Source organism: Bacillus rossius, chromosome 1 (assembly GCF_032445375.1).
Source record: "Bacillus rossius redtenbacheri isolate Brsri chromosome 1, Brsri_v3, whole genome shotgun sequence".
NCBI classification, from domain to species: Eukaryota; Metazoa; Arthropoda; class Insecta; order Phasmatodea; family Bacillidae; genus Bacillus; species Bacillus rossius.
The window spans coordinates 175,942,505-175,967,048 of NC_086330.1; the positions used below are offsets into that span (position 1 = coordinate 175,942,505).

Sequence of the window (24,544 nt, forward strand, 5' to 3'; positions counted from 1 at the left end):
ATGAATGCTTTCATTTTTAAAAATTAAATACTTATTTACTGCCAAAATTTTTTGTGATTACGCAGAGTAAATTACAACATCGAGGAAAAATTTTTGTTTGCAATTGTAAGTGGGGGACACTAGCGTATGAAATAAGGAAGAAGCCTCAAATTTTATTTATATACCACTTTTGACGCATTCAACCCCATACCTTTATTTTTACAGAGAGTTGAAGTGGGAATAATGTTTCAGTGGGTAACACTACCGACATATGTCTTCGGAACGCACTTCTTTTTGTTATTATACATCTCAAAATTTATAATTTCATACACAACGTTTATAAAAACAAATTCTTACTTACCTCATTTAATCTATTACAAACCTCTTGTAATATACGTGTATTAGTAGAAGAACCAACGTAACATGCAAACCTTAGGTAAACACTGGTAGAGAATTGTTTGGAATAACTGTAATGCTATGCATATACTGACAATGTAAGAAACTTCCAATTTTATTAAATGTTTGCATAAGAATTAATAATTTTAAAAAAATCATAGAATAGGCCTTTATAGACTGAAAACCTTTCACGTAGTTTCAAGTCGGTACATAAAAGTTTTTTAATATATATAATTACCAAATATTGTTGAATATATTTAACATTTTTATACATGTTACAACACACATATAATAACAAACCTATATAGTATATAAAAAGACAAACGCCAAATTTTAGCATTTTGTATTTCTTTTCTCTGTGTGAATAAAATAACAGTTCTTAACGTAGTTGCTAATACTGTACTATATTTCTAAAAAAAAATTACGAAAACCCCTGACATCGTCACCATAACAATGATTAATTTGCAAAATAATTAAGGCACATTTTTTAATGCTACGAAGCACACTTTTAAGAGAAATGTTTTAAACTTATGTTGGGATGTAACTAATATCTTAAAAGCATTCTGAAACCGCTACTTTGAGGGAAACCTTAATATACCGAACACCATACCATCCTTTAATCGAGTACGATTTTCGCTTCTTAAGACCCATTTGTCTTCAAAATGCACTGTACTGTGTAAGTAATAAATCAGTCTTAAAATCAGTTACCTAGTTATTTTATCTTCCTATTTCGTATTCTAATTGAGATAAATATCAGATAAGCATGTGTTACTTGTATCACGACATCAAGGTATTATTTATCAGTAATTAATATTTCATTTTATTTTTTTGTTAACTAATGTGCATAGGGCAGTGCACTAGACATCACTACCTGTGTGTAGTGTTGCGTTACACTTTTTAACGCATTAGAGTTTACATAAAATGATAAATTCAAAATTTTGTTTAAAAGTATAAATATCAGCGATCAATTTAATTAATGTACAGTATAACTCAGTCAGTAAAACATTCGGAAATATGTACAGGACCTGTTAACCTAAATATTTGTTAACAGTTAAACTGAACTAAGATGTGTTAGAGTGTTTTTTTTTCTGTCCGTATATTAGAGGTATGGAACATCAATAAATATAGTTTAAAAAACTAAAGAAACATGCTTTTAAAGATTATCAAACTAAAAAGTTAAAAATAATTTTAAAATTTAATTTATGACAATAGTATATAAGCAATACTAGTATAAATGAGAAAAAAAGTTTGATGCACTTTGTGCCATATTTTTTGTATATTAAGCACCCCATGCTTTTTTCTCATTTATACTAGTATTGCTTATATACTATTGTCATAAATTAAATTTTAAAATTATTTTTAACTTTTTAGTTTGATAATCTTTAAAAGCATGTTTCTTTAGTTTTTTAAACTATATTTATTTTTAACTTTTTAAATTGATATTCTTTAAAAGCATGTTTTTTTAGTTTTTTAAACTATATTTATGTATAATTATCATAGGGAAATGAGTTACCGACACTACCTATTACTATCTGAGATAACTATTTGGAGTTGCAACGTCACAAAGAAATGGTAAAGTCTCTCCGAATCATTTACAGTTAGATGTATGGATATAATCTTATCATTTACCAGAAAAAAAAAAATTTTTTTTTTCCGGCGTGGCCGGGAGTAGAACCCACGATCGCTGAATCCGAAAGCTGACGTCTCAGAAGTCGCGCGCCTTAGACCGCTCGGCTAACGAACATGATGAAATTGGTGGGACATTTTACAGTGATGAGCCACTCACTCTTAGTCGAAAGAGTTACAGACGGACAGACAAACAAATATACAGGTGAAGCTAATATAAAGCATGTAATAAAATACGCATCTGTCGCCCATGTACTTTAAATACAGAATTATAAACTACATATTGTGAAAACATTCTGCAACAGTTTTTGCTGAACGGAAAAACACGGATGAGAAGACAGACAAAATGTGTTTGGTAAGTGATTTTTCGTCAAATGAAATGGAACAGGACAGTGCTTATCAGAATGAAATTACAGAACTACTTTTGTGCAAGGAAATGTATTTTACAAAGACATTTCAAGAGAAATCACCTTTAAATGAAATAGATCTTGCTGACATGGAAGAAATAGACTTAGATTTAGAGGCTTGGCCCCTTTCATGTGACGAAATTTCTCTTGAAGGGCTGAAATATGTTTCTGGCTATATAGCTCACCGTTTCAGAAATAAATATCCTGAACTTGGCACTACGGATTTCAATTCGGAGTACGATAGCTGGATACATGTACAATCAAAGGGTAACTTAAAATGTCCCACTAATGAATTTTTTGAATTAATAAAGATCGCTGAAATGTGTTTTGATAATATTCAAGGCAACAATTTGACCAAAAAAGAGCGGATTTTTGAAATACTGACTAAAATTATTTGCGGAACTACTGAAAATAAATATCCAGAAGAAGTTATATACTGTTTTGTCAGGACAAGAAGGTATATGCGTATCAAGTATTTGAACATGAAATATTTTAACGAACAAGACCAAAAACGCAAAGAAAGAAATAAGATGAGGAAAACTACCCTCTAAGATTTTTCAGTGTGATAGTGTCCACTTTCCTTCACCATAATATGCATGTTATTAATTTATTTACGATGTTTTTTAATTACTATATTTAAGAAAAGCATTTATTGAGAATATCGCAGCAATTATGTAGGGCTTAAGGTATTTATTGTATTCCAAATACTGAGTATGTCATTTTTATTGCCTTTATTAAAAATAATATATATATTAACAATGTAACAAAATTGCGATATTTTTGTATTGCTATTGCAATTTCGTTTCTTGTAAACATTATTGTAGACTTTTTCATATTGAAATTAAATTTTTCTATAGGGTTGTTTGTATTTTAATTTTACAGTTATAAGATTTTTTATATGTTGTTTACTGTTTACAAACATTTGAAAAAATATTTCCTTAAACATATTTCCATTTCCATGGCAATAGTCTTGTTAGCTTTTCGGGTAACTCTTCTACATGGATGATAAGATGGTGCGACATCTAAAACATATCACACCACCTTTACATAACTATAAAACTATGAGGTGTTTTCTTTACATAATATTAAAGCACAATGTTTCCTTGTGGCGTAGGTGATTTAAAATTTCCATTTATCTAGAAAAATGGGCTTTCAGAATGTTTTTTAACACACAGTGTTTGGGAAGGTTTTTTAAGAAAAAAATTGACTACGCGTTTTATTTTTTTGCAGCTGAATTCGGGCACTTGCATGAAATATAATTAATCCGTAGGAAGCGCAATAGTTTAAAGTATTGATGTTGAAGATTTGAAAAGATTTATTGAAATAGTGTGAGAGAATGAGCGAGTTGAGTGAGAAGAGTGCGGGATTGGCCACATGACGTCTGCGCAGTTGCGGACAAAAAATAATCTATTCCGCCTCCCCATGGCGAAGAATGAGTGAAAGAGAAACCTGATAAACCTTCCCCTCCTCCGGGCACGATAGAACCTTATCGGCTGTGTGTTAGAGGGAGAGCGAGATACAACCTTCGAGGTTTTGTTAGTTCCCGCTAGATGGCAGGCCGCAGAGCGACCACCAGCGACACCCTTCCCGTATGAAGGCCATCTCGCCACTGACGAGCTGGAACTAAGCTCCTGACCTCCCTACGTAGTAACGGTCACCCACATAGGCATCTAGACTCTTTAGTGGTCATATGATACAAAATTCATTGTTTTCGGGCCTGTGACCGTTTTTTACCGTGCACCAATCGCCTTTAAACACATAAATGTGAATACAAAATTATTGAAATTGTTGATATTTCTTCCTTAAAGTGATTTCAATTATTTTAATTACATTATTTTAACAGTTTTCAAGTGTTTTTACTTCATACTGTTCCTGTCCCCATTGCCTTCCCCTCTATTGAATATCTTAGAATCCAGTAGGAATTTGAAAACACAGTTTTCAAGGAAAAATACGGATCTGCCGATTAGCTAAAACTCAAAAAAATCATTTTTGGAGTTAATTTTTTCACTGAAAAACTACAAGACTATCAACTCAGTTTTTTGGTAAAAACTTGGTTAATATTTCTTTACTTGAATTCACAAAAAAAGTGGGCAATGGTTCCTTATCGCATACCCCATTGTATTTTTAAATAAAATATTAAAAGAAAGAAAGGGATTGGTTTGTTAGAGATTTGAAACTGCACCATTACCAAAATATAGGGGTCAAGTTCATTTTACAATACTAGATTCCTATTGGTTCGAAAGAAAGTAATGTATGACATCATGGAAGTAGCAATGCCAATGATAAAAAATTTAACTGTGGAACGAAGGAAAATATAGTATTGAATAGGCTTACTGGAAACAGAGTCTGTTAAAATAGCGCCATAGAAAAAAAAAAGCCAAATTATATGAGTTTTGGAGTGAATGTGATACAAGGAGGATTGAAATAATAAGTAAATAAATAGTTTTATAAAGTGAAGAATGAACAAAAATTATTTAGTAGATAATAAAAAAGTTATTGAAAAAGAGCAGAAATAAGTGTAGAAGTTTCGAGAGAAGTTGAAGATCATTTTTATTTTTTATAAATTAATATGATTGTGTATTTCATGTTTGCAATATTGACTAAATTTTTTGGAGTAATGGCAATTGTTTTTTGCCTTAATTTAATATCTAGGTACAAGAGAAATGTTGACAGTAAAATATTATTGCTATAAGTGGGTTTCTGTGGCTTTAAAATCTTTAAGACTTGTAGTTTTATGTACACTTCGTTTGATGTGTTACGTTAGAGCTGAGCTGTGTATTAGGTTAGTTTTGCAAGCAAAACGGTTTGGTGAGGGTAGGTTGGCTAATAAACAAAAATGATATACATTTACGTCATGACATGGCAGAGAAATTGATGGTCATTAACAATGCTATACTGAAGCAATTATGACCTGTACGTCCTTACGGTATAAGCAGGGAATGAGTTTTGGCAAGAGAGAATGTAGACACAATAATTTTCGCGTATTTCATTTAGGTGAAAATTAAAGGTTTAGGTTATCATAATGTAGATTTAAATTCTACCAGGTCTAGGTTGTAAAGGGATACCGGCATTTCATTTGGTGAAACAGAGACATTTTGCCATAGTATTTTTGCGGTATTGTGAAGCAGACTATAGACCCACCTGATAAAGTCTATTTCGTGATACCAGTATTTAATTTTTAGAAAATGAGAGTTTTTAAGGTCTAGTCTATTTTACTATACCGGCATTTAATTCTTTATAATTCACCATTTATTTTCAGTATCACGAAGTTTTCTAAAAAATAGGGCATTATTTGTAACATCTACAGACATCATTTCTTTGATAATAAAACATCAGTATCGTAAAATAGATTAGAGTAGGGGGAATTACATTCTCGTTTACGATACCAAAAAGTATAATTTAAAAAAATGAAATAAGTGAAAAATAGTGTTTATTGTTCCACGCCCAAAACCCCCATATTCCTGCTCATGTCCCGTAAGAATGTTGGTGTGGTAGTGAGACCAGCACCACCATGTTGACATCATCAATATTGTTATGGTATTGGGATCTAGACTACTCCCTATATTTGAATTTGAAGATATGAAATGAATGATAAACCTTTCAAATAAACTGGATACACAATAACGAAGAACCACCAAAAAGTGTTCTTATGCCAAATTAAAACTTATACAAGAATTATTTGAATTTTTTTCCCAGAAGCCAATAGGTACTTTCAAAAGTCACCCCAACTGGACAAGCATCACGTACCACAGTATCATGCCATCAGGATCAAGGGATATACTTGGATACGTGACACGGAACAATTATCGTTTGCAGTTCCATTGTCAATTTGGGGTGAAAGTTGAAAGAAATGGCTTCTGGGAAAAACTACAAGTAACCTATAAGCTATTTTCGTACATTTAGTCATAATGTTGCGACACAAAATATAAAACTTAACTTCCATGCTGTACAAGAACTCATCAATTCGAATCACTTTATTTTGGATAAAATATGTAGTCATTCAAAATAAACAAAGCACGCCCCCTTTTCCAGACATGTTTCATGACCATATATGGTCACATCACAATAAATCCTAAATGTATATAGAAAACTTTTAAACAGTTCTAATTCAAAGTAATATTTACCTTCTTTAATTCGTTTCTTCCTGCCCAAAGTGCCAATCTTTTCCCAAATGGACTCTTCCTTTTCATCTTTCTTAGCTGACACGGGAGGCCTCGGGGACTTCGGCCTCGGAGACGCCATGTTTACAGGCACGAAACCTGTGGGTAGAGAAATAAACTATTTATTAATTATTTTCGATAGATCGACTTTGACAGAATTTTTTTTTCCTTGGTTGACGAAATTGAATCGAATGTACGTCGAGAGTTGTTCCAATCAAAAGTGAAGATTTTTTAAAACACTTCAAAAAAAGAGGAGGTTCTTAAGGCGATTGGTGCATGGAAAATATTACGACAAAACTAATTTAACTGTACATATTTATTTTTGATGCTTCTTTTTAAGAAATAATATACCTAGGATATTTTTAATAAACTTTTTTTTACTGAGTTATGTCATTTTTAATGCATTTATTTTTATTCCAAGCAAGAATTATTTAGAAAACACATAATTATGTTAAACTTAAGTATAGTTCAAGAAACGAGTGTACGAATAGGTTTCTGCACATATAAAAGTAAGAAGAAAAAATTTTCATCGTCAGAATTACAGTTTAATATTGACAATTTCCATTGATCACTGCTGGACTACTTCAGGAGCGATTTAAAGAATAAATTTAAATGAAAATGAAAACATAATTGGCAGAACACTATTGAGTTATGTATATATTTTCATATCCTTTTGTTTTTGATACGATCCGACTCAAAACATGCCCTCTGGAGTGACAGTTCTAGTGCTGCGTGTAAAACTCTCGCCGCCGGGAAGAATGTCCCCGCGACGTGGCGCTGAGGGCGGCGCTTGTCGCAACCAGGTAGTCCGGCGGAGCTCCGGCCCGCCGCAGCCTGCGGGTGGGGAGGGGGAAGAATGGGGTGTAGAGGGATGACGGAGAGGAGACCGAAGAAACGAAGGAACTGTCAAGGTCGCGCTCATGGAGCTAATATACAGTAATACATCTACAAGGGAAGGCCAGCAGAGGATGCGAGGTGAAGCCGGGTATCGGCTTCCTACGCTGGAAGAAAATGAAAAAGAGCCAAACTCGCCTCGCGCGGCCGAGAATCCTCCAAACTAACCTCGCAAATGCTCCGAAACTATCAAAACAATCAAACTGAAAATTTTACTGGAGTATCTATTAACATTTTTCCCCACATCGCTTTAATTTTTTTTCGAAACATGAATACTTTCATTTTTAAAAATTAAATACTTATTTACTGCCAAAATTTTTTGTGATTACGCAGAGTAAATTACAACATCGAGGAAAAATTTTTGTTTGCAATTGTAAGTGGGGGACACTAGCGTATGAAATAAGGAAGAAGCCTCAAATTTTATTTATATACCACTTTTGATGCATTCAACCCCATACTTTTATTTTTACAGAGAGTTGAAGTGGGAATAATATTTCAGTGGGTAACACTACCGACATATGTCTTCGGAACGCACTTCTTTTTGTTATTATACATCTCAAAATTTATAATTTCATACACAACGTTTATAAAAACGAATTCTTACTTACCTCATTTAATCTATTACAAACCTCTTGTAATATACGTGTATTAGTAGAAGAACCAACGTAACATGCAAACCTTAGGTAAACACTGGTAGAGAATTGTTTGGAATAACTGTAATGCTATGAATATACTGACAATGTAAGAAACTTCCAATTTTATTAATTGTTTGCATAAGAATTAATAATTTTAAAAAATCATAGAATAGGCCTTTATAGACTGAAAACCTTTCATGTAGTTTCAAGTTGCGTACATAAAAGTTTTTTAATATATATAATTACCAAATATTGTTGAATATATTTAACATTTTTATACATGTTACAACAAACATATAATAACAAACCTATATAGTATATAAAAAGACAAACGCCAAATTTTAGCATTTTGTATTTCTTTTCTCTGAGTGAATAAAATAACAGTTCTTAACATAGTTGCTAATACTGTACAACTTGAGGCGCTTTGTGCCATATTTTTTGTATATTAAGCACCCCATGCTTTTTTCTCATTTATACTAGTATTGCTTATATACTATTGTCATAAATTAAATTTTAAAATTATTTTTAACTTTTTAGTTTGATAATCTTTAAAAGCATGTTTCTTTAGTTTTTTAAACTATATTTATTTTTAACTTTTTAGTTTGATATTCTTTAAAAGCATGTTTTTTTAGTTTTTTAAACTATATTTATGTATAATTTTCATTGGTAAATGAGTTGCCGACACTACCTATTACTATCTGAGATAACTATTTGGAGTTGCAACGTCACAAAGAAATGGTAAAGTCTCTCCGAATCATTTACAGTTAGATGTATGGATATAATCTTATAATTTACCAGAAAAAAAAAATTTTTTTTCCGGCGTGGCCGGGAGTAGAATCCACGATCGCTGAATCCGAAAGCTGACGTCTCAGAAGTCGCGCGCCTTAGACCGCTCGGCTAACGAACATGATGAAATTAGTGGGACATTTTACAGTGATGAAACACTCACTCTTAGTCGAAAGAGTTACAGACGGACAGACAAACAAATATACAGGTGAAGCTAATATAAAGCATGTAATAAAATACGCATCTGTCGCCCATGTACTTCAAATACAGAATTATAAACTACATATTGTGAAAACATTCTGCAACAGTTTTTGCTGAACGGAAAAACACGGATGAGAAGACAGACGAAATGTGTTTGGTAAGTGATTTTTCGTCAAATGAAATGGAACAGGACAGTGCTTATCAGAATGAAATTACAGAACTACTTTTGTGCAAGGAAATGTATTTTACAAAGACATTTCAAGAGAAATCACCTTTAAATGAAATAGATCTTGCTGACATGGAAGAAATAGACTTAGATTTAGAGGCTTGGCCCCTTTCATGTGACGAAATTTCTCTTGAAGGGCTGAAATATGTTTCTGGCTATATAGCTCACCGTTTCAGAAATAAATATCCTGAACTTGGCACTACGGATTTCAATTCGGAGTACGATAGCTGGATACATGTACAATCAAAGGGTAACTTAAAATGTCCCACTAATGAATTTTTTGAATTAATAAAGATCGCTGAAATGTGTTTTGATAATATTCAAGGCAACAATTTGACCAAAAAAGAGCGGATTTTTGAAATACTGACTAAAATTATTTGCGGAACTACTGAAAATAAATATCCAGAAGAAGTTATATACTGTTTTGTCAGGACAAGAAGGTATATGCGTATCAAGTATTTGAACATGAAATATTTTAACGAACAAGACCAAAAACGCAAAGAAAGAAATAAGATGAGGAAAACTACCCTCTAAGATTTTTCAGTGTGATAGTGTCCACTTTCCTTCACCATAATATGCATGTTCATAATTTATTTACGAAGTTTTTTTAATTACTATATTTAAGAAAAGCATTTATTTTGAATATCGCAGCAATTATGTAGGGCTTAAGATATTTATTGTATTCCAAATATTGAGTACCTATGTCATTTTTATTGCCTTTATTAAAAATAATATATATATTAACAACGTAACAAAATTGCGATATTTTTTATTGCTATTGCAATTTTGTTTCTTGTAAACATTATTGTAGACTTTTTCATATTGAAATTAAATTTGCTATAGGGTTGTTTGTATTTTAATTTTACAGTTATAAGATTTTTTATATGTTGTTTACTGTTTACAAACATTTGAAAAATATTTCCTTAAACATATTTCCATTTCCATTGCAATAGTCTTGTTAGCTTTTCGGGTAACTCTTCTACATGGATGATAAGATGGTGCGACATATAAAACATATCACACCACCTTTACATAACTATAAAACTAAGAGGTTTTTTCTTTACATAATATTAAAGCACAATGTTTCCTTGTGGCGTAGGTGATTTAAAATTTCCATTTATCTAGAAAAATGGGCTTTCAGAATGTTTTTTAACACACAGTGTTTGGGAAGGTTTTTTAAGAAAAAAATTGACTACGCGTTTTATTTTTTTGCAGCTGAATTCGGGCACTTGCATGAAATATAATTAATCCGTAGGAAGCGCAATGGTTTAAAGTATTGATGTTGAAGATTTGAAAAGATTTATTGAAATAGTGTGAGAGAATGAGCGAGTTGAGTGAGAAGAGTGCGGGAGTGGCCACATGACGTCTGCGCAGTTGCGGACAAAAAATAATCTATTCCGCCTCCCCATGGCGAAGAATGAGTGAAAGAGAAACCTGATAAACCTTCCCCTCCTCCGGGCACGATAGAACCTTATCGGCTGTGTGTTAGAGGGAGAGCGAGATACAACCTTCGAGGTATTGTTAGTTCCCGCTAGATGGCAGGCCGCAGAGCGACCACCAGCGACACCCTTCCCGTATGAAGGCCATCTCACCACTGACGAGCTGGAACTAAGCTCCTGACCTCCCTACATAGTAACGGTCACCCACATAGGCATCTAGACTCTTTAGTGGTCATATGATACAAAATTCATTGTTTTCGGGCCTGTGACCGTTTTTTACCGTGCACCAATCGCCTTAATTCGTCTGTATAGATGTGTTGTGTGTGTGTAGACACACACATCTCTTTCTCTATCTCTCTCTCTCTCTCACTCTTTCTCTCTCTCTCTATATATATATATGTGTGTGTGGGGTGTATATATATATATATACACACACACACATATATATATATATATGTATATATATATATAGGGGAAGGTGCTCAACCTATGGACACTGTGTACTTAGGGACAATAGCTAAAACATGTATAGAGATAGTTAATACATTTAATTTTCCCACTGTATACATGGATCATTGTTTTGCATGGTAATACTGTGATAATTTATTTTATAAGGTGACTGTTAAGTTGTAATATGGGTTTGCTTTCAGCAAAAGTAGTTGTTTTATTTTCAAAGCTAACCAATTTTTTTTTTTATTAATTTTTAGGTTAAGAGTTGTGTACATATGTACCTAGGAACACTAAAGCTGTATCCGAATAGTGGCTTAATGGATCCCTTAGCTAAGGGATCCATAGATAGTGCATCGTAACGGACGCAGTCATCTTTGAGTTGTATCCGAATTCTCACAAGGGATGTCCATGCATCCTCTCATGAGTCCACTAATTCAAGATTTTTAGGGATGCGACTCTCGCATCCACTGATACGTCCATACATCCCTAAGCTTTGTTACTGTGAACATAACCCTTAAAGAGCGAACGTGTTATACGAGATAGTTAATTAAAATGTATTTTTAACTAGAAGATAAACACGTGAAATGTAACTATGGTATTTATAAATACTTATTCCATAAGTATATGTTTACATAATTCACATAAACAGTAAATTAATTTGATTTGTAGGAACAACAAGTCCCCGATTGAAATTTTCTTCCATATTTCAATTCCCAACGATAACTGAAATCATCCGAAATTGTTTACAATTTCGAATGTTCATTTACGTTTTACTGTCCCACCATAGATGTCATGAATATAAAATGCCAATCCAAATTAGTACAATGACAGCTGGTAGTGCTAGCTGTAAAACAATTCGGATATTGTACATCCTTTAGAATGCATCCTTTAAACTGTGGGTGAATTTGTTTAGGGATGTAGGGACGTGAACTTAAAGGATGCATCCCTAGGTATTCGGATAGAGCCTAAGGGCTGATGTATTTGGGGATGTCCCAGTAGGTACATACATTATGTTTTCTTTTAATTGTTAATAATTTGAAAATGTTATTTTTTACTGTTAAATAGGTCGGTGGTCGTCTCTCGGGGCGTGCGCATCTCTCTCGCGGGCTGTTGGCTGGGAGTTCCCTGCGCCCTATTGGGTAACCGAAGGCTGGCAGTGCACGCGGGATTTGTGTGCGTGCTGGGGGCGGCCTAGCAGTGCCAACTGCTACCGACCGCGTCCCGCGGGTGGCGGATACGGGAGTCCAGCTCGAGAGTTGCAATCTCGCTGGGGTGGCTGTGAATAACCAATAGCAGTCCGCGGACCAATGGCCGGCCTGTGGAGTCGTTATTACGGCTATCGGGGTGAAAGGTAGCCTGAATGCAGCTCGGCGAGTGGCAGGAAGCAGCTTCGTCGACGAAGGCACCGCAGGGGAGCTCGATGTGCCATAGTAGCGAAGTGTAGACGAACTGCGGGCTGGAACTTGCGGATCTGTGAACTGCTGCGCGCGCAACGGAATTGAAATGCATCGGAACTCTGAAGGAAGACATCAGGAACCTTCAGCTGGGGCTGCTGTAGCTGTGGCAGCAGTAGCCTCGAGCGGCGCGACCTTAAACCGTCTCGGGGATTTTGGGTGGCGAAGTTGGTTCACTCCCCCCACCCTGGCTTGAAAAATACTGCTGTTGACCTGAAGAAAGAAGATGAAGATGGCGCAACGTCAGGCTGCCTTTCGCTCTGTGCGCCCGCAGTTCGAGCCAGTTTACTGGCTCGTCTGCCCACTTCTGTTTTAACTGTGTCTGCCTGGGCAGCTGTGGCTGGGCTGACGAGTGAAGTCGCCCGCCCCTGGGAGCGCTTGCGCCCCTGGTTAATAATAATCCAGGAGTTCCCAAACTTTAAATGCGGGCCGCAAGGCCCAAGCACCCAACTCCAGCATGGTTGATTTTTCAGCCCCTCCAACTCTTCTTACCTGGACCATTCTTCCCTCTTGTCCAGTAGTTACCTGCTTGCTTAATGCATGTTATTTGATCCCCGCATGAACCGGCCCAGGGTTTTCCCTGTGTCTATGCAGGTTTTACCTGGGTCACATTAGCTAGCTTTTAAGCTAGGCGACCAATGGGGCGTCAGTCATTGCGCCAATTGCAGCCATGGCTGGCCAGTAAACCGCAATAAGCACACGATGCACGCGCCCTTGTCCTCCATGGTTAAAAACCCGCATGGTAGAGTGTATAGGCTTCGGCCTGAGACACACTCAGGTCCTCCCCTAACCTGGACCCTCCCCTACACACTTAGAATTAACTTAGGCTAGGAAAAAAAATACTGTTAAATATATGTATTAAATGTACTTTATTAAATTTTGAGGATAATGGCATACATCAAGAGTGGTAAGAAGAGACCTACACCTTTAAAAGAAGTAATGGAGGCAGGTGTGAATGATGTACTTAGTAATAAATTGACCATCAGAAGATCTGCAGATAAGTATGGTGTTGCGAAACCTGCAGTAGCTTGTTATGTAGTTAAATGTAGGGAGCAAAACTATGAATTATTCAAATACAAATCTAGGTTTGATGTTCATAAAGTGTTTTCCTCTGAAAAAGAGAAATAACTTGCCAGTTATTTGCTACTTTCTGCAAAGCTTCATTATGGCCTCACAACAGTAGAGACCAGGAAATTGGCATATCAGTATGCTAAAAATAATAACAAAGTGGTGCCAGAGTGGCAAGAACAGCAAATATCAGGCGAGGGTTGGTTACGCATGTTTCGGAAGCGCAATACACAGTTATCTCTCCGCAAACAAGAATCAACAAGCTTGTCCCGCTCTACATCATTCAATAGGACCACAGTCTCGGAGTTCTTCAAGAACTACCAAGATGTTCTAAATAAAAACAACTTCGAACCTCACCAAATATGGAATGTTGATAAGACAGGCCTAACGACTGTTCATGTACCTCCTAAATTATTTGCTGAGAAAGGTTCAAAGCAAATAGGAGGAATGACATCTGCTGAACGTGGCCAGAATATCACAGTGGTCTCATGCATCAATGGTGTTGGAAATATTATTCACCATTTTTCATTTTTCCACGGATAAACTTTAAACAGCATGACGTCGCCCAAGGGCTCCTTTCGTTCGCGTAGGCCGTTATACCGCCTCGGCGCCTCTCTGGGGTGCATGTGCGACGAAATGCGGGTGTCATCGGGTGCAGCGTAGTGAACGCAGGGGTCGTGCAGGTGCGCGCGGCGCTCCGAACGCAATCAACCGGCCCAGTGACGTCACCGATATGCCGCTAGATCATTTATCATGTTCTATCCACAAAGGCTTCAAAGAAACAATTTCTATCATAGAAACACTCTTAAATTTAAGAATTATTGAATTGTGTCTTTGGGCGACCAGGCGAAAGCATGGCTTGTATTTGTGCCGTTTATTGGTGTGTTTGGCACAGATTTTAAATTTAAGTTTAAATTTGCATTTTTATTCTTATTTAATTTTTGTCAGACTTCTGTACTCTCATATCAACCTTTTTCATCCTAGTTCTCTTTCCCTGGTTTTCGGCGCACTCTAGTGGCCGTGTCCTTAAGGCGATTGGTGCATGGAAATTATTACGACAAAACTAATTTAACTGTACATATTTATTTTTGATGCTTCTTTTTAAGACATAATATACCTAGAATCTTTTTTAATAAACTTTTTTTACTGAGTTATGTCATTTGAAATAAATTTATTTTTATTCCAAGCCAGAATTATTTAGAAAACACATAATTATGTTAAACTTAAGTATAGTTCAAGAAACGAGTGTACGAATAGGTTTCTGCACCTATAAAAGTAAGAAAAAAAACTTTCATTGTCAAAATTACAGTTTAATATTGACAACTTCCATTGATCAATGCTGGACTACTTCAGGAGCGATTTAAAGAATAAATTTAAATGAAAATGAAAACATAATTGGCAGAACACTATTGAGTTATGTATATAGTGTCATATCTTTTTTTTTTTGATACGATCCGACTCTAAACATGCCCTCTGTAGTGGCAGTTCTAGTGCTGCGTGTAAAACTCTCGCCGCCGGGAAGAATGTCCCCGCGATGTGGCGCTGAGGGCGGCGCTTGTCGGAACCAGGTGGTCCGACGGAGCTCCAGTCGGCTGGCCCTGCCTGCGGGAGGGGAGGGGGAAGAATGGGGTGTAGAGGGAGGACGAGAGAGGAGGCCGAAGCAACGAAGGGTCTGTCAAGGTCGCGCTTCATAGTGGAGTATCTTCGCTCAAGCAAGGAAATTGTCTCTGTACAGAAAAATTCGTACAGCGAAATTCTTTTTAGCGGTTATGTTTTGACTTGAATACTGACAGGGTGATTATTCTTTTTGGTAGTTGTTTACACATATAAATAAATTTTTACCCTTCAGATTAATATGTTTTGACAGCATAGAACATCAGTTGTGTATTCCGGTTAGTTAGGGTATGCTATATGCACACTAGAATGGCAGATCTAAATTTAACCAAAAAAAATTGTTTTTATATTTATTAAAATTTATTTAGAACATCAAATCAACACTAGGCTATTCTCGTTATAAGAAATAAAAAAAAATTGAAAATGTTAGCTAGCGATGCCAGAATGCCGGACACACTAATTACAAATGTCCTTTTGTAATATTACATTGCACAGAACACTGAAACCTTAATACTTCAAATGTTTGTTTACAGTTTTATTATTCTGTGCTACGTTATTTAAATTTATATGTTTAATTTATTTTGGGTTTTGAACTATATTTCTGACATTGTTACAGACGTTAAGGCTTTTCTGTATGAAATTATTAAGTAATTGCGGCTTTTGGAATTACGTTTTTCACGGCCTGAAATTGCCCGAGGTTTCGGCGGAACTTACAAAAAGTGCCTCGAGCATATTGTTGTAAAAGTTTCTACTAAAAAGAAGCTTGGTTTTGGCCGTTTTGGTGCGTGAAGCTCCGCGTCAGGACGTTCCTAACGCGGGCCTACCATAAGTTATGTTACGTGTGCGGTAATAATAGTATGTATAAAAAGGTTATCATCAGACTGCTGATGGTATGTTAAGTTGCGAACGGGAATACGCGATTTTTAAGTTTTAACGTCAGAAGATATCATTAGTCTAGGTATGGCCATTTTGTTATTAACTCTATCACTAACGCTGTACTAACACCCTGCAACTTTTTAACATTGCCGATTGATATTATGACTTTGTTGATGTTGCTGGGATAAACTAAAACAAGCCGCTATTAAATATTATATTTACTAAATTATTTAGCCTCTCAGTATTATTAATGGCACGATCATATGAACATACAATTCACAACTATCTTAGTGGTCTTGAGTCTATAGTTCTTATGTTTTATCGGACAGTTGATTTAATTTATGAGTTAGTGAATTTTTCGAACCGTAAATCCATTTTTGAACTCTACGTGAAACATTGACATTTGCGAAGTCGTGCCCATGTACCTGGCAACGATAGTTAAAAAAATCGGAGTGATATTTTGGTTAAAAGGAATTACTGTATTGAGGAATACGTGGTATTTGTTTATTCGTGTGTAAGTAATAAATCAGTCTTAAAATCAGTTGATTATTTTGCCTTTCTCTTTCGTATTCTAATTGAGATAAATATCGGATAAGCATGTGTTACTTGTATCACGACATCTAGGTATTGTTTATCAGTAATTAATATTTTATTTTATTTTTTTGTTAACTAATGTGCATAGGGCAGTGCACTAGACATCACTTCCTGTGTGTAGTGTTGCTTTACACTTTTTAACGCATTAGAGTTCACATAAAATAATAAATCCAAAATTTCGTTTAAAAGTATACATATCAGCGATCAATTTAATTAATGTCCAGTATAACTCAGTCAGTAAAACACACGAAAATATGTATAAGACCTGTTAACCTAAATATTTGTTAACAGTTAAACTAAACCAAGATGTGTTAGTGTTTTTTTTCTTCCGTATATTAGATATATGGGACATCAAAATACGCATCTGTCGCCCATTGACTTTAAATACAGAATTATAAATTACATATTGTGAAAACATTCTGCAACAGTTTTTGCTGAACGGAAAAACACGGATGAGAAGACAGACGAAATGTGTTTGGTAAGTGATTTTTCGTCAAATGGAATGGAACAGGGCAGTGCTTATCAGAATGAAAGTACAGAACTACTTTTGTGCAAGTAAATGTATTTTACAAAGACATTTCAAGAGAAATCACCTTTAAATGAAATAGATCTTGCTGACATGGAAGAAATATACATAGATTTAGCGGCCAGGCCCCTTTCATGTGACGAAATTTCTCTTTAAGGGCTGAAATATGTTTCTGGCTATATAGCTCACCGTTTCAGAAATAAATATCCCGACCTTGGCACTACGGATTTCAATTCGGAGGACGATAGCTGGATACATGTACAATCAAAGGGTAACTTAAAATGTCCCACTAATGAATTTTTTGAATTAATAAAGATCGCTGAAATGTGTTTTGATAATGTTCATGGCAACAATTTGTGCAAAAAAGAGCGGATTTTTGAATCACTGACTAAAATTATCTGCGGAACTACTGAAAATAAATATCCAGAAGAAGTTATATACTGTTTTGTCAGGACAAGAACGCATATGCGTATCAAGTATTTGAACATGAAATATTTTAACGAACAAGACCAAAAACGCAAAGAAAGAAATAAGATGAGGAAAACTACCCTCTAAGATTTTTCAGTGTGATAGTGTCCACTTTCCTTCACCATAATATGCATGTTCATAATTTATTTACGATGTTTTTTTAATTACTATATTTAAGAAAAGCATTTATTTTGAATATCGCAGCAATTATGTAGGGCTTAAGATATTTATTGTATTCCAAATATTGAGTACCTATGTCATTTTTATTGCCTTTATTAAAAATAATATATATATTAACAACGTAACAAAATTGCGATATTTTTTATTGCTATTGCAATTTTGTTTCTTGTAAACATTATTGTAGACTTTTTCATATTGAAATTAAATTTGCTATAGGGTTGTTTGTATTTTAATTTTACAGTTATAAGATTTTTTATATGTTGTTTACTGTTTACAAACATTTGAAAAATATTTCCTTAACCATATTTCCATTTCCATGGCAATAGTCTTGTTAGCTTTTCGGGTAACTCTTCTACATGGATGATAAGATGGTGCGACATCTAAAACATATCACACCACCTTTATATAACTATAAAACTAAGAGGTGTTTTCTTTACATAATATTAAAGCACAATGTTTCCTTGTGGCGTAGGTGATTTAGAATTTCCATTTATCTAGAAAAATGGGCTTTCAGAATGTTTTTTAACACACAGTGTTTCGGAAGATTTTTGAAGAAAAAAATTGACTACCCGTTTAATTTTTTTGTAGCTGAATTCGGGCACTTGCATGAAATATAATTAATCCGTAGGAAGCGCAATGGTTTAAAGTATTAATGTTGAAGATTTGAAAAGATTTATTGAAATAGTGTGAGAGAACGAGCGAGTTGAGTGAGAAGAGTGCGGGATTGGCCACATGACGTCTGCGCAGTTGCGGACAAAAAATAATCTATTCCGCCTCCCCATGGCGAAGAATGAGTGAAAGAGAACCCTGATAAACCTTCCCCTCCTCCGGGCATGATAGAACCTTATCGGCTGTGTGTTAGAGGGAGAGCGAGATACAACCTTCGAGGTTTTGTTAGTTCCCGCTAGATGGCAGGCCGCAGAGTGACCACCAGCGACACCCTTCCCGTTTGAAGGCCATCTCGCCACTGACGAGCTGGAACTAAGCTCCTGACCTCCCTACATAGTAACAGTCACCCACATAGGCATCTGGACTCTTTAATGATCATATGATACAAAATTAATTGTTTTCGGGCCTGTGACCGTTTTTTACTGTGCACCAATCGCCTTAAGTCTCTCACTCTCTCTCTCTCTTTTGGCCAGCAAAGCTTTTTTTTGTCCCCCCCCCCCCTCTCCTAGCATCATGCTGGTTGCAAGTAACCTAGCGTGAGATTTGCGACTCGAAATTAAACCTAGTTTAACTGCGCCTCCACAGAGTGCGCGGCGCTCGACGGCTATAGAGGTTTTTACCTAGCAACAGACCTTCGTTTTACCTTGCCTCGGACGTCTTCGGCTCCTTTCGGCGCTGAGCCATATCTCCCCCCCCCCCTTCTTCGGCCTTCTGGGTCCCAGCATCCTTTTTTTTAGACGATCTAGCCGCCATGAGGGATTAATTCGCGAGCTGTTGGGCTGACTACATCGGCGTCTCTGTCAAACTGCTTCTCGACTAATAAATCGCGTGCAGATCTGCCTTCAACTGCGCTATAGGATGTAATCGTCTCGGCCGAGGGAATTTTTCCCTAAACTTTTCTTTATCTTCTGTTAGTTAGTCAGCCAACCCGAATAGCTATGTTTTAGTATTTTTTTTAAAATTATTTTCTTTGGGCTTCCGCGACATCTCCGCGTCGCGTGTCCTAACTGGCGATCGCGCAACATGAGTGGAATCATCTGTCATCACCCTGCTTCGGCAGGGTGCAAGAGATACCCACCGATTGAAGAAACATTCCCGTCATCCGAGAGTCACCCCTGCACAAATGGTCGGGATTGAAAGGCAATTGAGTGAACCCCAACAAAATTTATTCTGCTCTTCCCGGCGAATTTTACCTGGTCGTGAGTTCTGAACGACAAAATTTCACAAATCTTGGTGTGCCAGTGGACAGGGGAGAAATTTTTGTTAACGATGTAAAGTTATGTCTTCAGTAATTGTGACTCAAGAAGAATCAACCCTTATCGGACATGGTGATATTGTAATTTTTTTTACATAAAATTCAAAATCAAGGCAATATATGCTAACTATTTATGTAAACAGTTCACTATGATTAGAACCTTGTTACATTTTCGCTATATTCGCGGTCCGGACTCGCTAGCACTATAAATTGTGTTCATGTTTTCTTCATTAATGATTGCTAAGATGTTAAAATGCTAATTTGTTGATCGATGGTTAATCTGCCTTGATATTTTCTGGTTAAATCTATTTAAAGAAAGACTATGCACTACATAAAAGAATATTAATATAAATAAACCAGGAAGCCTATAGATCACATTACTTATTTTGTTGTTTTTATTTAATTGAGTACCTATATATATATATATATATATATATATCTACCGATCCACTAACTCCCAAATGGATTGTGTGTGTGTGTAGGGAGTTTCTAAATTTTGTTTTGTTCTAAGTTTTGTTCCCCGCCTCGTGCCACCTCTGGTGGTGTTCGAATTTTATGTGAATTTTGTAGCTTGTTGCTCAGCTGTTACCTAGGACTTTTAAGAGGTGTTATAACACTAAAAATCAAGGGCACGAGGGGCGTTACACATTATTTTTTGCACACTGCACGTTTCAGCGGGAAGGAGGGCCTTGGAGGCATGCGGAGGCCATTTTGGATGGCAGTTCGTCACCAAGCCTCAACAGGGTAAGCTCCGTCGCGCGCCGCGGAGTCCATCAACCTTTGTTCCATTGGCCATTAACTTCAATAGCGTAAATTCTACAAAACACTTTCTCTAGACTCCGCAACACCCTCCGGTCGGTTTGAGCTCGCCACCGCTTAACTTAAAATGTGTACCCTCTAAGGGGCTTTTGTTTTCTATGTAATACTAGTAATTTTATTAATTCGGCCCGAGGACTTTCGGGACCCGCCTCTTTGTAGTGTAAGGCTTCGTGCCCATATAGTGTCTGTACTACGTAATTGTTAACCCCCGCGTGTTCGCGGTACAATTTCTTTGTGTTAGGGTATTTGTGTAAACCTGTACGTCCATTGGGGGATGGCTACAGGACTAGGGTAACTTTGTGTCTTTGTGCTTGGGGCCAGCAGGCCTATAAAGTAGCAAGCCGCAATAGACATGCCGTGCCGAGCCAAATCTGAATTAACGCAGGTCATGCTTACACAGCACCATGTATGAGCGTAGCGTGTTAATAAACGTTGAAAGGAATCCGCGTGTACTGATTGGAAGCCACCCTGATCACTAGTCCTAGGACACATAATCTCACCCCTGCCGCCTGCTGATGCCACAAGGCAACGTCACACCCTGAGACAGACGATCGTGCTCTACCTGCGAACGGGCCCGCAGGCACATAAACAACCAAACAGGCATTCACCAAACAGCAGAAGGCGGTAGGACAGCAAGCATATGCTCAAAGGAGCACCAGTTGGAATAGTGGGAACTGCAAATGTAAGTGGCTGGTCAAACGAAGATTTATTTTTGCAATATTTAGACCCATTTCTTAGTTCATGCTAAGCCAAGCGTGTCTCTGAAACACCTCCTAATACTTGATAACCACGAGTCTCACATTTCTGTAAGACTCATTGATAGGGCTAGGGAATGTGGAGTTGTTCTCCTTACCATACCACCTCACTCTAGTCACAAGTTGCAACCTCTTGACCAGACTGTTTCTGGGCCATTTAAGACACATTACAACACTGATATTTATGATTGGATGAACGCTCCTGGAAATGCAAGAAAGCCAGTGACAATATATGACATTGGCGAGCTCGCAGGAAAGGCTTATGAGCTAGCATTTACACCAGCACCTCGAAGCAACGCTGTTCGATTAGCACTGTTTTGAAATAACGACGCCAATTAATTAGGGTATGATTTGAAGTAGCACGGTCATATATTCTAAGTAGCGCTCTTTCTATTCCACATAATATATTTTATTTTCAAACATGCACAATGTAACAAACAAAATGCAACAAATTAAAATTAAGATGGCACTTGTGTAACATAAATATTATGACGAATCAAAAAAAGATATTACCTTTTTATGTAATAGTTATTCGCTTCCATCGCATATTTTAAAAGCCTAATTAAAATTGCAGAGTAAATATATTTCAACGCCTACATGTGTGTTTAGCTAATGTTTATACAAACTACGCCGTCTTGCAACTCAGTAGCATCTCTAGTGGGAAATGCCGGAAGCTTTCGAGGCTAGTTCACATCTTGCATGACAGGCTGCGCTCGTTTTATACCCTTATTTACGCTATTGTTTTCAGATAGCATTTTGTTAATAGAAAACGTAAAATTTATTCTTCTCTATTCTTAAACATTCAAACAGAGCTTATATGTTAAAATACTATTATTTTTAACTAAAAAATGTGATGTATACACGTGCTTTGTAAGGAAATATGAGGTTAGTAGGCTATGTACAGTTCAATTATGCCGCCTGAGATTTAAATATAGTATTATTTTAGAGGTTATTTGAACTTTAAATGCAATTGATATATTAATATTTTTCTTAAATTGTATTTAGATGTGTTAACAGTATGTAAATATGTACATTTAAACGAAATAAATGTCATATAAGGAATAGTAAACAAACGGATTTCAGTGGCTGGAGAACCAATTATTATAAATAACATGCACACTTATGGCATAAACGTATTTGATTAGCGCTCTATTTTCCTGGAACGAATTAGAGCGTTACTTCGAGGGGCTGGTGTACTCCTAATAATGTTACCAGTGGGTTCAGGGTAACTGGGATCATCCCTCTGAATACTGCAATTTTTGATAATGAGGAATTTCTGTTCTCTAATGTCACTGACAGACCAGATAGCGCAATGTTTAACCTGACGACTTCATTGCCTTCAAGTAGTGTCACCATAGTAACACTACATTCTTCAGCCACCCCAAGTACAAGTCTTAAAACAGCCGCTTCACCAACATCAAATCGAACAACAAACAATGCTGTGTTACGAGAAACGCCTGAAGACATACGTCCTTTTCCAAAGGCCGGTCAACGAAAACAAGGTCTGCAGGGACGGAGAAAGGGGGAAACCAGAATTCTTACAGATACGCCTCAAAAATTAGAAATAGAAAAGAAACAAAAGATAACACAGAAACCTGAGAAGGTAGATAAAATTATACCTAAAATTGCTGCATCAAAAAGGCTCTATGAATCAAGTAGTAGTGAACAGGACACAGAAGAGTTGAGACTTCAAGATACTGATGATTATTTTGATTCCGAAGGAGATATCAGAGCAGCTGACTTACAAGAACAATTAGAATTGGATAGTGTCGAAGTAGGTGATTTTATTTTGGTCCTGTGCAAAGGCAAAAAGACAAAAATGCATTTTGTGGGTAAGGTGTGCTTGGTAGATGACATTGCTAGCCCAAAACATTTTGAAGTGACATATCTGAAGAAAATTTATTGTTAAATCAGAAAACTAATTTATTTTCGATGAACGTGCTGACATTTATGAAATTCTTCCAGATGAAATTGCGTGTAAACTACCTCCTCCGAAAATATAACTAACAAAGTCTAAAAGAAAGAAGTCTCAGTTAAGATTTACCGTCAATTTCAGCAGCTTTAATTTGGGTTGAAGTGAAATTACAGATTTATTGTATTCTGATATAGCTAGGCTATGTATTTTCAAATAATTTTGAAAATGTTTAAGTGAATTATCTTCATAGTGTTATGTAAAATGTTATTAATGACTAAAACTGGTGGTAAAATATAGCCTAATTATGTTATGTAAAAATACTGCAGTCAAGTATGAATTTTAAAAAATACTTATGGATTTCCATTATTTTTGCGTAGAGTCATCTTATAGGAAGTCAAATTATGTGTATTTACAATCCTATTCACTTTAAACTAAAAAACATGTAGCACGTGCTCAATAATTAATTGCAAAACTGTTCTTGTACTGTTGACATAAAACAGAATGTCCCTTGGTACATCCACCAATATCCCTAGGTATATCAGGGTGCTGTACCAAGGGACAGAAAACATTGTTTATAAAAACATGAAATTATTTTATAAGCTTTACTAATATCACAATGAATTTAACATCAAAACACAGCATAATGTGTAGTTATACTATGGTGCTATCAAATTGAGTGTTTTTGAAAAAGCAAAAAAATTAAATTAATAAAATTGTAAATAGTGTCCCAAGGTGGAGCACCTTCCCCTATATATATATATATATATATATATATATATATATATAATTCTTTTTGCTTTGGGTTCAAATATAGCTCCAAGGTAGTCCCATCGATGATACACCGGGAAACTCCTCAAAATCAAATATGAAATGTGTTGTGATTGAGGTATTGTTATGTTTATGACAATATCAAAACAAGGTGGGTACTACCTAACTATAGTCAAGGACAGTGCCGGTCCTATCAACATTTTTAGGTGGTGCGAGATCTAAAAGTGGTGCCCCTCTAAATAAAATAATAATTATTGTTAAAGCAGTTGCTTTATTTTCCACCAGAAAATGCTGCCGCCTCCGATTATTAAGACGCATTTCTGCTGTCAAAAATGTCAAATCATAGAAAAGTTCGTTTGACCAGCTTGTGCGAGTACCTATATG

General features: G+C 35.9%; 1 protein-coding gene across 1 annotated transcript in view; it reads right to left on the reverse strand.

Annotated features, from left to right (window-relative positions):
• The window catches only part of LOC134527114 (beta-parvin), a 96,752-nt gene that overhangs the window by 55,720 nt on the left and 16,488 nt on the right, over positions 1 to 24,544 (reverse strand). Inside the window, exon 2 of the mRNA XM_063359475.1 lies at positions 6,533 to 6,667. Coding sequence (XP_063215545.1) covers positions 6,533 to 6,667 — 135 coding nt within the window. The remainder of the gene's footprint in view (positions 1 to 6,532; positions 6,668 to 24,544) is intronic.